Here is a 12,375-nt window from a genome sequence, read left to right as displayed (position 1 = left end):
CCAGTAAACCGCGTCCTGAGACGAGGCCCGGGTGAGAACGTTCCACAGAGTGAAGAAACGCCAGCTCCAGAGACCGAGATGACTGTAAAGAAGAACACGGTCGCGGCGACGGAGAAATTTATAGGACGGCGCAAGCGTCTATTTGTCCATCGTGGGATAGCATTACATAGCAAGGCGCCGGGACACTTCAGCCTGAGATGGTACTTGAACAAGTTGAACGCAATTGAACGGTACTCCTCCAAGTTCGAACTTCGAAGAGGCCTGCTCCTCGCAAGCTTCGGGAATAAATACACGACACGGTTACAAGACTGGTACGAAGAGAGGATCCAGACGAAGTACTCATTCCAAGACATTCTTTTCGCTGAGCGCCTCGCGTATACATCCTAACGGCAGCTGGGGTTGGGTACGTCCCAGAGGCCCACCTCGCCCCATCGACCCTGGGAGCCATACCGTCGATATTTTTGCCGTTGTAATTCGATGGAAAGACTCACCCTATCCTCGCAGGTCGTAGGTTGATCAAAGTGAACACCGTGAATCGTGGCGGCCGTCGTGGAACACATCAAGTTCCAATCTGCGCCGTTGCTCATGCCATCGAGACGAGCTCCAAATCGCTGTGACAATGAAGTACGTCTGATCAGCTCATGAATCCCTATGCGTATTACTTTTAGATCATACTCACCTGGAAGCCTGTGTTTCCCACGTTGCATCCCTGTTATACCAGGAGCATGCCAATGAGCAATGCACCAGGTAGCTCGTGATTAGAGGGTTCGCACGAGGTCAGTGAAGTCATTCCAGTAAGGCTTGCAGCTGGGCTCGTCAAAGTCGATGTACCAGGTGCCGACCACGTCTCCTCCCTTACAACGCCGCGATCATGACAACGTCAGTCCAGACCCTCGATCACATAGTCATGGAAGACTTACATTCCACTCGCACTTGGAGGGTTTGCTGATTTCACGGCCGTGTATGGTGACCGGCGGCATGTTCTCGCATACCTCCAGCCAGTTCAGGTCACCCGGGATGTCTCTGAGGTTCGCAGAGTAAACCCGAATCCCGTACGAATGACAACGCTCCGCGCGCGGCTCCGTCCAGTACACGCCCTGGCTCCGGCGCACGACCTCCAGCCGATGTTTCTCCTCCTCCTCGCGCTCAGCACGGCGTGTGGCCCGCTCTTGCTCCCAGGTGCGTTGTTCCGCGACGTACCTGTCGCGCTCCCGGGTCCACTTCGTCAAGTCACGCTTCCACTGCCGGCGAAGCTTCGCCTTCTCCTCCGCGGGGACGTCGTCGAGAGGGCAGCGTACGAGCCCAAGGTTCTGCGCGACGAAGAGGGCGAGGACGATGACCGCAAGGCTCACGTAGAGCACCTTGAATTTACCCGTAGTACGCGGTTTATCCTTTCGCGTGGTGAGCGGAGTATTGCTACCGTCTTCGTCAGAATATCTACGATATATGATGTAGAAGTACCATCGCTTACGGTTGTTGTATACTCTCGTATGATGGAGGTAGATAGTGGGGGTAGGATGGCATCGCGATCGACCCAATACCCGACTATGTAGGCCGCAGCTGCGAGGTACGCTCGTGAGGAATTTGGAGGGGTCGCTGCGGCCCCCTTCTTTGTGAGATGGTTGGAGAAAAGGTGCGTCCCCAGGCTCGGACTCGTACAATACCCCAGGAAGCTCAAGGTTTGCCGTAACTTGAACGCCGTCGGCGCTTGTGCTGCGGTAGCGCTGCGGTAGCATAACTAGAAAGGGCAGTTTGTTCGCGCGTTCATTGTACTATTACTACGCTCATCGGTCCCCAGCACACCCCAACCAGTAGCAGACATATAATGCATTATACAAATGCCCAAAATGAGTACCCTAAATCCCTATACAAACTGCAGAACGAAGCATGAAAGGCGAAGGCGACACAGGATGTTTTGGAACAGGACGGCCGACAGTATTGTGCGAGGCTATGCCCGCGTGTTCCCTGGAGGGTTCCTCGCGCCATCTGCTGCTTTTCAAATGGTCAGCAGTGTCGCTACCAAGCCGAGTAAAGATGACATACCCCGATAGCATATCTTGAAGCTACGGCGCGCCGCCCAACCCGGCGTCTAGTTCAGCGCGACGTCGGTGTTCTGGACGGTGGGGTCGAGGTTGAAGCATTGGTTGACCGCGGGGACTTGTTGGAACTCCGTGCAACCAGGTTGGCCCACGAAGAGACCGTCCGGCAGACCCTGGTCACTCGGCTGGCTGATCGCGACGGACTGCATGGAGAAGGACTCGGACAGGCACATGTTGGTGGGGAACGTGCTGAGGTCGGCCGGGAAGCATGAGATGCAGTCGGCGGTGGGGCACATGAGGAGCGTCGCAGGGAACGTCCCCGCAGGGGGCGCCCCGAAGCGGGCGTGGATGCGGCTGGTGCGGCCGCTGCTGAGGGTCTTGTTGGCCACCGGGGCCACGGAGTGGATGCTGGCGACGGGGAGTGACTTGCCGATGTCGGTCAACGGGGCGGAGGTGAGTGCGCTCTTGATGGCTGCGTATGCAGTCTGGCTGATAACGACGAGCGTGAAGAGGGCGAGGGTGGTACGCATGGTGGTGGATGAGGTGGTGCGGGAGGTGGACTGGGGTTGTAGGCTTTTGTTGGAGTGGTAGTGAGGCGTTGGCTTGCTGAGGGTGTGGGGCAGCGCGAGGGCCTCTTTATACTTAAAAACTCAACACTCAGTGCAACACTTCCCAGACACATAGGGACAGACTCGATGAGGGTCATCGCACGACGACCAGCTCACGTACCTATCGTGCGCCTACCGAACCATGCCGCATGGGAAGTCTTGTTAGCCGTGTTGCCACCGGGGAGCAGCTCTCCGACGCGATGATAACTGTCACATCCAGACGGGTGGACGGCGACGGGCAATTGAAGGCTCCTGACAGGTCGGGTCAATACGGCCGAACGGAGTACAGGGCATTGCAACTAACCAACACTCGAAGTGAAGACATTCGTCACTCCGCCTACTGCCAGGTACAGACTAAAGGCACGCCCAACAGGATCTGAAGATGCACGAACAGGATTGACCTAAGGGATCCGCCTCCTACGGCTTGCTTATGAAGCGCCCGCAACATGCGCAAGCACAGGTCGAATCATCGCAGCAGAAGGCGATCTGGCAGCTGCTAAGTACCTCTGTCGACGCTTATAGCCACACAGCCTCAAGCAGGTTGCGAGACGCACGTCGGCCCGAGCGCAAAGACGCTGCCCCTGTCAAATGCCTATATTCAGGCCGTGCCCACAGGCCTTCGAATAACAGGCACAGGAGGGGGCTGGCGCCGGCTGTGCACCTTCAGGGAGACATGATGTCAGCAGTGGGAAAGACGGCATAATGCAAGCCGAACGTGGATCTGCGCCTCGAGACGTCGCGACATTGACAGGTAGACGTACCGTCTACACGCTTATGACCACTGACTTGTGCGAACAGCGAACAGTCGCGCTGGACGTCAATCTTGCCGGGTGACTATACATAGCACAGTGTGTGCCCGCGAACGTTCAACGTTCGGTGAACACGTAGCGGCGTCCATCTCTGCGGCGCTGACGTTCTACGGGGAGTCAGGAATCGGCAATGCGGCTTCCGGTACTGCAGCTGCCAATGGTGGGTGGTCGGGATGTGCGGCACGTCGAGTACACATACGACGTGAAGTATTGCCATCGGGCTGCGGGTGGTGTTACTATCAGCAACCGCGATGTGCGATGCTTCAAAGACCGGCTACCGCCCAAGGTGAGAATGAACAAATATGTGCAAGACCAACTGGCGACTGTGAAACCGCCACATGCATAGAGCGACATGAGCCAACGTGTTCCTAAGAAAAACGTGTCACCAACGCAACGTACCTGTGGGATACGGGGACCGTGCATTCGCAGAGTGGGAGATGCGTGACTTGCCTCGAGCTTCACCCCCGTGTCTCCCCGCCGTCCTCGCCGCTTCCTCTTGACGACGAACCGCCGGCGTCCGTTAACCTCGTTCGACCCGAGGTGCGTTTCCACGTTCCGCTCCGTGTCGACGTGGACTTTCCGACCTATTGTCCATTACGATGCGTCGGCTCGGGTAGGATCGGCTCGGATGCAGCACCCTCGCCACCTCCCACAGCCGATGCTCCGCTGCTGTTGGGCGTGTCCGAGCCTTGCACGGGCTTCCTGTTGAGTCTTCCGGTTGCCTGGCGTATGATGACGCGTACGCCCTGCCTCCAGAGGTGCTAAAGACCCGGATACGTGAGTTCAGTGTGCGCACATATGGAAAGACAATGTGCCTTGGTGAGCTCGGTCGAGGGGCTTAGGCCTGGAAACTCCTTTGTTGCATATATTCTGAACGGCCTGCCAAAGCACTCCGCTAGGATCGGGCTTTGGAGTTGGGTACCTCCCTGCGAGTACACGGTTCCAGTGCGGTAGCGCAGCACAAATGTGCCTTCGCACCTCACTGAAAGATCCTGTACATAGCAGGCATTGAAATAATGTTGGTTCATGCGTCTAGAGTTGCGTCTCCATCCACGTCAACAAAACAGGAGGACTCACGGGGAACACGAACACCACAGCCTCCTGGCCCCCAAAGTCGACGTCCTCTGCCTGGACGACCGTCCCTCCAGCGAGCATTTCCGTGCATCGTGAGCTCTCCCGGATTGGATGAGGTCCTAACCATGCTATGACGTCCGAATCTGATCCATGGCCCCCAAGAGGCTGAGGGTACGGCATACTAGGTCCATAAGCACCCGCGAAGGTTTGCAAACCATGCGTATTGGCGCTGTGGTTGCATGTGGCGGGACGCTGGGGCGCCGTATGCGGTGGCGATTGAGTTGGAAGACGCAAAAGGCGCATCAGGCCTACCGGGATCGACAGGGCTTCTGGCGGCGCGGCTCTTGCTACTTCTCGGGTGGCGTCGGTAGATGGGAAAGTGAATATGCTCGATAGAGGAGGCACGGTAGTGTTGTAGGACCCGATATGGCGAGGCGCCAATGCCGGAGCCTCTGGTGCAGGCTCCCAGGTTCTGCACTCTTCAGCTACTATGAAGAGGTCCACATGACAGATTGTGCCAAGGGTCTAGCAGTAGCTTGAGAAATAGTACATACATGAACAGAAGGGGATTGCTCACCACTGTTTGAGGTGCAAGCTCCCGCTCGTAAGTTTCTGGAGGGCCGCTATTGGAGCGCAGGATCTCCCAGACTTGGCATAGGACGACAGGAGGAGGGTCCAGCGGCCGCTTGTCCTTGCGGGCATATCTTCAGGTTAAGGAGGGACAAAACGTCCACAACTTTCAGGTTGGAAACGCCCAGACATGAGAGGGGGGCGGAGAAATTCGGTTGCTGCGTACTTCCGGCCTGCTTCAGCAGCCTGTATCTCTCCTAGTTCGGCCCGGATCGTACGGCCTGCAAATAAACCGGAAGTGAAACTTACGGGCTGTCCAAGTTGCGAGCCTACACTGTGCGGTCGCTGGGTAACGATGTCGATCGATGATGACCAGGTAGGTGGAAAAGAGCAGACGACAATTAATGAGTAAGTTGTATGAGTGCAGATATCAATGGCGATGTACTCACTGGGTTTGTATTGGCCATCGGTAGCGTCGCGGTCGGCTTGAATTGTGGGCAATAGACCGAGAGATTGGCGGGAAGGGGCGAAGGGGGATGCTGCGGGCGATGTCGAGGGAATTGATTGATCACTTACCAGACGATTCCAACTCTAGCTCACGACGGAAATGAACGCGTGAACACCACGTGTGTTTGGTCTCAGCAGACCCAGCCATATAGTTGCGCAATGCGATAGCAAGGCTGCAGTAAGACGTCAATGTCATCGTAAGTAAGGATACCAACATCACCAGTCGGCCGGTCATCGCTGGGCGCGCAGATTCGCCGCGATCTCCATGAGCATCTCCTCCATCCGCCGCTGCCTCGCTTCGATGCCTTCCCACCTCTGCTCCCATGCCGCTCTATCGGTCACCTCGCCCATACCATTCTCCTCCTCTGCCTCAGCCTGACTTGCGGTCTCCCTGGGCTCGTTGAAGGACACCGCACTTTGGGCCTCCCCTCGCTCGTCTGGGCTCTCCGAGAGCGGCGCCTGCGTGGCCATAAGCCCCAGGTGCGACCGCAGAGGGCTATTTGTCGGGAATTTGCGCAGCGCTGTCAAACCCCCACGTTCCGGGCTCAGACTCGGCCCCGCGCCGTCCGCCCCGGCTTCCCGGTGGCCCGGGATGAGGCCCAGTGCGGGCGTTGCGGAGGAATACGTGCGCCCCCGCCGCGGCGGGCTCAAGACGTGCATAGACGAAAGCCGGCGGCGCGTCGCGGGCCCGTAGCTGATTTGACCTGCGCTCATACCGTTGCCGCTTGGGCCAGACGTGGCGGCCTCGGACGAGTTCTGGTCGTCCCCTCCGGAGATGAAATCGTCATCGACGATGAGCGGCTGGAATATCTGCGCGAGGGGGCTTGACACGCTCTGTGCAAGATCGAGGCCGCGCGCGAGCACGGAATTGACGCGTGCGCGCCCTGGGAGTGGGATGTGGCTCATAGCCGGTTGGCTCCCGGGCTGCTGCGACTGGTTGGGGGGCGAGGACGGGCCGGCCTGTTCTGCTTTGAGGGGTGAGGGCGGAGCTGTCGCGGTCGAGCGGCCTGCGATCGATCCCGAGATGGAAGGGCGGCGTGGGCCGTGAGAAGAGGACTGGGATGCGCGCCGACGCGACATTTGTGACAAGCGGCGCTGGTGCGCTGGGTCTATTGGGGGCACGTCGTCCGTCTCGTTCAAGTCTAGGGCGCTTTCTTCCAGCTCTTCTTCCAGCTCGAAGATCTAGGGAGAAGTGGTCAGGTTATCCTATTTTGGTTTTAGAGTGACGAAACGCTTACTGCGTCGATGTCAGCATCGGGGCCAGTCAAACCCTCGAATAATGCTGCGCTCAACGTTAGGTTTTACAGAGCCCCGCCGATACGCAAGGTAGACGCACTGAGTCGCTTGAGATGCCGAGGCAACGTATCGAAGAGCTTCTCTGCAGCCGCGGACACTGTCTCGTAGAATGTGAACGACCCGGAGTGCTTCGCCTGCCGCTCGTACCACGCGATACTCAGCAGTATCGGGAAGCTCGTGAGCCTGCAGTAACAGTTCGTTAAGTATTTAGACGGCGGCACGGGAAACAGCGCACCTGATCATGAAGACGTTGACCTTGTGAAACCAGCGCGGGCTGAGAACGTAACTCGCGGGCAACATGATACAAAGGGCGACGAGGTTGATCGGCGGCTGATACGAGAAGAGAGAGTCCGCCTTAACACTGTTCGAGAGCTCAGAGACCCGGCGAAAGGATGCGATGAATCAGCAGTTGTGCGTACCCTTCTAGCGTAGACACAGCGCGCCGGAACATTGCCTATGATGCCATTAGCAAAGCCAAACAGCGAGAGGTGAACAGAAATTCACCTCTGCAGCAGCATCGTCGTTGATGGTGGAGAACGTATGCGAGAGAATCTGGTACTTAGTCAGCTGACCCGCTTCCCTGACGCGCCTATATTAACCACTCACAGAAACGAGCACTGTCCGGCGTTGTCATTGATCAATTGCACGCTGGAAGACTAGAAGACTGAGGACGTACCAGTAAGGAGTAGTGTATTGCTCAGGCAAGCGTAGGTGACCATCAGAAATGGCCCGAAGATAGGGTGGAATCGCGCTGTACTCGAGAAAGAGGTATGAGAATGAAGGAAGGGATGGGATGAAGAGGGACGTACTAGCGTTGTCAAAGCCGCTGGCATCCAGTCCAAACCAGAGGTCTAGCATCCACCAAGCAATCGTCCTGTGGGCGTGTAAGCACCCCGAAACCGCGACGCTGTTCCGAGGAAGACTCACCCCAGGCTATACCTGAAGAAGTGATGCGGTGTAAGCATCGAAGGTGATAGTCGGCTCTCAAAACTCACCTTGCGTGTGCGTGGTCTTTTCCAAGACTAACGGCAATGATATCAGCGAATAAGAACTACTACCCGCACATTAATACTTACGTCCACAGCGCATATAAGAAACCTCCGAAACAGAAAGCGGCAATACCCATGAGGACAACGAACTGCACCATCATTGCGCGCAGCGAGAGCACCATGACGTTGTTCTTGAATGTCACGAACGCAAGACTGGAAGAACGGGTCAGTCGAAGGCCATGAACTAAGTCTACTTGGGCGACATACCGAGGGAACATGAGTACGGCTATCAGCGCAAGGCAGCTAATACCCATTTCCCTGGCCCAATGCTCTATAGGGCGGTGAGAGATCTGAAAGGCAGGAATGCTCTGGGGCGACGCACTGTTTTCGTACACCCCGATGCATCGCATGACAGCATATGTACAGTACAGAGTGACTGTATATTGTGAGTTTATTGAACGTACGGATCGCACGACTTGACTGACCGAATGCTAAGTCGAAGCCGTTCTGCGATATATGTTAGGTCAAGAGCGTCAGTCATCAAGAGGTGTGCTTACCCAAGTACCCTTGAAGTATACTGCACAGAATTTATAAGAAAGTACTATCAAGCGACGATAGGAGGGCGCGGACCTTTGATTCCATGCTCTTGCATGGCGGCAACCTTCTCGAGAGTAAAACCAAGAGCATATATGATGAAGAGGACTTCGGCGATATTGATCCTGTTCAGCTCGCTATACTCCAGTGCAAATACGAAGAGAACAAATAGTGTGAGGAAGCTAGAGGAGTATCAGAACCGGGATTTCGAGGCACATTGTAAATCACATACTTGATGTATTCTAGAACGGAGCGTATTGCGGGTACTTTGAGGCTGAGATACAGGCGTTAGCCAAAGCAACAATCGAGAGGGAAGTTAATTACCGATAATGGTCTAGCAGAGGTGCTTTATGAGGGTCGTAAAAGTGGATAGGATTCCGTTTATATGTCTGCCAACATACTGTAAGTGAACTGATCGTGTGCCTATCATTGCACCTACATCTGAAAGTATCGAGCGACTGCTGCTGGCTTGGTACACTATCTTTCCACTGCAGCACGTGTTAATTGGACCCGCCTCTCAGTGCGCACGCGCATCTTACCTCCAAATGCCGTCGATAACCTTCTGGCACGCCGAGCTCTTGATAAACCGCTTCGCCTGACCCAAGATGGCCATCTCGATCGCATTCCCCACCTGGTCCTCCAAATCGTCGTCGTTCTCCTCCCGCGCCCGCTGCAGCAGGAACTCCGGCGCGCCCGCATACACCGACCAGCTGGTCGTCAGTGCCAGTGCAAGCTCAAGCATGTTCTCCGCGTGCTCGCGCAGCGCGCGGGTAGCGAGGATCTCGCACAGGTCAGCGCGGGTCTTCGAGAGCGCGACCGTGGTGAGATGGCGGTCGCGGATGAAGTAGACGCGGTTGAGGAGCAGGGCGAAGACGACGGAGAGGTTGCCTTGGCGTTGAATGGCGCCGTATTTGTCTTCGAGCGGTCGGATGAGGGTGTATGTGAGGTCTGGGGCGATGAGCTGTGTGCTTCTGGTCAGTTATTGTGTAGTGGAGGAATATAGCATTCTTGAATTGGAAGCTATCAGGCTTGTCGCCCCGAAGCTTCCGAAGTTCTGGACCTTTGGTGACGAAAGCAAAGTGAACTGGTACTGACCGCATCATGCGAGAGAGGAGTATCTGGAAAACGCTAAGCAGTATACCGGTGTAGTGTCACAGAGACGACGTACCTATGAAATGCTACAGAGTAGGGCGATAACGCTTCAGTTGACCGGTTCAAAACAGTAACAAGGGTCGGTGTAGTTACCATGACATCCTACGTCCAGGTCTCAGTCCGTCATCAACCACGCTATACAGAGTAGATACTCACACGTCTGATCATTTGTATGATAGGATAGACCTCGGTCGCGTCGACATCTCCACGGCGTAGCAGCGGCTGGCGTTCCGGTGGTGCTTCAGTCGCGTCCGCCATGACGGGCTTCGCGCTCATGCACCCGTTCGCAAGTCTGAGGGTCCTAGAAAAGCCAGGGGCACCAGATTGAGTCGGCAGTGCACGAAGAGGGAGACGACAGCTGCAGCACGACGGGGCGGGAGGAGAGAGGAGCAGGGGATATTCTCAGCCACCGCCGCGGTGACCGCGTTCCTGCATCATGCATGTTGCGATGAACTTTGCTGGATCTTATCTTATCTATTGACGTCAATGCCGGCGTCGAACTCGTTGAATTCGTTGATTTTGACGTTCCTCTTTCCTCTTGCGTTGTCTGGCTAGTCCCATCTCACGAGTAAGGATGAGTGACATCGAGATTGAGTAGTATTAGGTTTTCCACGATGCATCTATCATGCCTTCGCAAAGGCCCCTTTTGTCTACGGGTATATACATGGCTAGCAATGACATGCGAGAGTAGGTAGGTCGAGCTCAGTACACGCCCGGGACGAACTTGTACTTCACGATCGAGCAGTACTTCTCCCAGTCTTTTCCGTACTTGATCGCGCACCTGTGAATACCTCATGTCAGCCGAGGTTCGCTAACGGGAGCGGCGCGAAGACATACCTCTCGAAGTCGCGTCCGCAACGGTGGATGAGGACAGCGATGAAGAATACGGAGTAGAAGTACGGTATGGGGGAGCACAGGCCCTGGCAGAGACCCCATGTGAGACTCATGGTCCAGTCCGCGACATAGTTCTGTTCATCAAAAGTCAGTATACACTTCTAGACTAGGATACATATGACACGTACCGGCTTGCGCGAGTACGCCCACCAGCCATCGGTGAGGAGACGGTTGCCGTGCGCGGTCTGGATGAACGTGGGGTTCTTGAGCGTGCCCCATGGCAGCTGCGGGAACGTCTTGCGGTACGTCGTGATACCCTGCGACTGCATCTTGAATCGACTCTTCTGCGACATGGAAGTGTCCCAGATGAAGTACGCGGTAAGAAGTGTCGTGTAGAGGGCGATGTAGGTCACGGTCGAGAAGCGGTAGTTGGAAGGGTCGTGGCTGGCCATGTAGACGACTGAATAAATGTACGACTAAAGGGTGCATGGTCAGGACAAAAATACGAGAGTAAATGGAGCATACGCACGAAGGGTACGCCAGCGAAGTTCCAGAAGATGACGAGAAAACCCCACTTCTCGTGGAACATGTCCCAGGTCTGAGGAATGCACTCCTCACCCTTGCCGCACGCGTTCAGGTAGAGCCAAGTGGCCAGGCACATGAACGCCATGTTCTGCACACGGGAATGAGCGCAAGCATTACGATATAAAAAGGTATAAGCTTACAGGGGTAACGTAGCCATACGTCTCGTACTGCTTGCACGCGCCCGAGACGGACATCATGAAGACGATGACCCAGGGAATGCGGACCTCAAGCCACATCTTGAGGTCAATGGGGCCAATACGGGGGTTGAGGACCGCACCCATGAAGACATCGTAGATGAAGTTGCCAGACATGCGGATCTGGTTCCCGGTCGCGACGGTGATGAAGTACATGAAGAACGACACGCCGAAGCCGTAAATCATCGCGACCGTCATAAGGTGGCCGAAGTTGTCGATAATCTCCGTCAGGCGGAAGATCTCAGTGTAGTGCAGGACCGCGGCGGTGGCCATGGTCGCGTAAATGCAGCTGATCGCGTTGCACTTGTACATGAGCGTGCGGTAGTTGAGCGAGGGTACCGGGAGGCCTTCCTGCATGTAGCCGGGCAAGACCCAGGCGAGGAAGAGCTGGTAGACAATGAGGCCGGTGTACACCTTCCACGCGTACGCGTTCGGGCTGGCGTCCTATGCACACAAAGTCAGTACACCGTATCTACACGTAACTCTACACCACGCGGGCGTTATGTAAAAGTAGGCCAGCATGTTACGTACCACACGGATATGTTCCCACATGCGCCATAGGAAAGGCTGGATGTCGTCGACGGAGGTAGGGCGCACGAGCTGTCCATCGTAGAACACGAGACAGATCCACAGGTAGTACATCAATATCGGGAAGCCTGTCATGATGGCGAGCACGCCCCATGGGCCGCCAAATTCGTAGCTGTGCATCACGCGTTAGCAACAAACATGGAGGTAGGGCGCGCGTACATACTCGGTGTGCTTGTCCAGCTCCTCATCCTTCTTCTTGCCCTCGGCGGTGGGTACGACGACCCGGCTGACCTGGAGGCCATTGCTGTTGCCATTTCCGTTGACGGCGCGTTGCCGCAGGCCCTCTTTCGCGCTTGCCATGCCGTTTACAGCCAAGGGGGTCGACGCGCTAGAGAGGAACGTCGAGGACAGGGCCAACCTCAATCGTCCGATTCCATGTATTTATGGGCATGCCGAGGACATGCCGGCCAGCGAATATTTCCACGCCGGCGCGCTCCTGCCGCTCGACGCGTCTAGCGCCCAAGTACGCGTCGGACGGGACCCCTGCGACCCAGGACCCCAGTACGTCAGCGTTCGGTCTTTGCCGCAGCCAGTTG

The 12,375-nt window shown here is 56.1% G+C and overlaps 5 protein-coding genes across 5 annotated transcripts; all 5 read right to left on the bottom strand.

Annotated features, from left to right (window-relative positions):
• Positions 1–290: 290 nt before the first annotated feature.
• TRAVEDRAFT_29276 (uncharacterized protein) lies at positions 291–1,631 on the bottom strand. Its single transcript, XM_008040029.1, has 6 exons — positions 1,472–1,631; positions 921–1,416; positions 774–854; positions 680–709; positions 492–611; positions 291–437 (listed from the first exon to the last, which is right to left on the bottom strand). Exons 1-6 carry the CDS (start codon positions 1,522–1,524, stop codon positions 384–386), a joined length of 834 nt encoding a protein of 277 aa, XP_008038220.1. The 5' UTR covers positions 1,525–1,631; the 3' UTR covers positions 291–383.
• Positions 1,632–2,089: 458 nt separating this feature from the next.
• TRAVEDRAFT_47941 (uncharacterized protein) lies at positions 2,090–2,569 on the bottom strand (the record flags this gene model as incomplete). The annotated part of the gene is made up of 1 exon (XM_008040206.1): positions 2,090–2,569. One exon carries the CDS (start codon positions 2,567–2,569, stop codon positions 2,090–2,092), a length of 480 nt encoding a protein of 159 aa, XP_008038397.1.
• A 1,648-nt stretch (positions 2,570–4,217) lies between these two features.
• On the bottom strand, positions 4,218–5,421 carry TRAVEDRAFT_124392 (uncharacterized protein; the record flags this gene model as incomplete). Its single annotated transcript, XM_008040742.1, has 4 exons — positions 4,218–4,448; positions 4,534–4,918; positions 5,085–5,234; positions 5,327–5,421. Coding segments are annotated over 4 exons (861 nt in total), but the record flags the coding sequence as incomplete, so codon positions are not given.
• A 417-nt stretch (positions 5,422–5,838) lies between these two features.
• Positions 5,839–9,896, bottom strand: TRAVEDRAFT_72272 (uncharacterized protein; the record flags this gene model as incomplete). The annotated part of the gene is made up of 25 exons (XM_008040741.1): positions 5,839–6,789; positions 6,846–6,889; positions 6,944–7,086; positions 7,169–7,264; positions 7,323–7,357; positions 7,408–7,455; positions 7,510–7,520; positions 7,580–7,654; positions 7,713–7,777; positions 7,831–7,842; positions 7,899–7,925; positions 7,980–8,105; positions 8,160–8,223; positions 8,275–8,328; positions 8,378–8,399; positions 8,450–8,469; positions 8,523–8,668; positions 8,719–8,760; positions 8,811–8,875; positions 8,926–8,974; positions 9,026–9,447; positions 9,582–9,604; positions 9,655–9,664; positions 9,732–9,740; positions 9,795–9,896. The coding sequence occupies 25 exons, from the start codon at positions 9,894–9,896 to the stop codon at positions 5,839–5,841; spliced, it is 2,661 nt and encodes an 886-aa protein (XP_008038932.1).
• Positions 9,897–10,221: 325 nt separating this feature from the next.
• Positions 10,222–12,173, bottom strand: TRAVEDRAFT_168609 (ERG4/ERG24 ergosterol biosynthesis protein). The gene is made up of 7 exons (XM_008040740.1): positions 12,003–12,173; positions 11,783–11,951; positions 11,198–11,695; positions 11,002–11,145; positions 10,661–10,948; positions 10,476–10,606; positions 10,222–10,419 (listed from the first exon to the last, which is right to left on the bottom strand). The coding sequence occupies exons 1-7, from the start codon at positions 12,137–12,139 to the stop codon at positions 10,341–10,343; spliced, it is 1,446 nt and encodes a 481-aa protein (XP_008038931.1). The 5' UTR covers positions 12,140–12,173; the 3' UTR covers positions 10,222–10,340.
• Positions 12,174–12,375: the final 202 nt, after the last annotated feature.

This window comes from Trametes versicolor (assembly GCF_000271585.1).
Source record: "Trametes versicolor FP-101664 SS1 unplaced genomic scaffold TRAVEscaffold_6, whole genome shotgun sequence".
Classification (NCBI taxonomy): domain Eukaryota; kingdom Fungi; phylum Basidiomycota; class Agaricomycetes; order Polyporales; family Polyporaceae; genus Trametes; species Trametes versicolor.
This window is presented reverse-complemented; position numbering and strand designations above follow the sequence as displayed.

What these genes read in the sequence shown, in the direction of transcription:
- TRAVEDRAFT_29276 (XM_008040029.1), bottom strand. Translation starts at nt 1,524, where the DNA reads ATGCCATCCTACCCCCACTATCTACCTCCATCATACGAGAGTATACAA. An exon ending in TACGAGAGTATACAACAACC is followed by an intron (nt 1,417 to 1,471) that starts GTAAGCGATGGT and finishes CGAAGACGGTAG; the next exon opens with CAATACTCCGCTCACCACGC. An exon ending in TGGGAAACACAGGCTTCCAG is followed by an intron (nt 612 to 679) that starts GTGAGTATGATC and finishes TCATTGTCACAG; the next exon opens with CGATTTGGAGCTCGTCTCGA.
- TRAVEDRAFT_168609 (XM_008040740.1), bottom strand. Translation starts at nt 12,139, where the DNA reads ATGGCAAGCGCGAAAGAGGGCCTGCGGCAACGCGCCGTCAACGGAAAT. An exon ending in GGGCGTACTCGCGCAAGCCG is followed by an intron (nt 10,607 to 10,660) that starts GTACGTGTCATA and finishes TTTGATGAACAG; the next exon opens with AACTATGTCGCGGACTGGAC. An exon ending in TGCGGACGCGACTTCGAGAG is followed by an intron (nt 10,420 to 10,475) that starts GTATGTCTTCGC and finishes AGGTATTCACAG; the next exon opens with GTGCGCGATCAAGTACGGAA.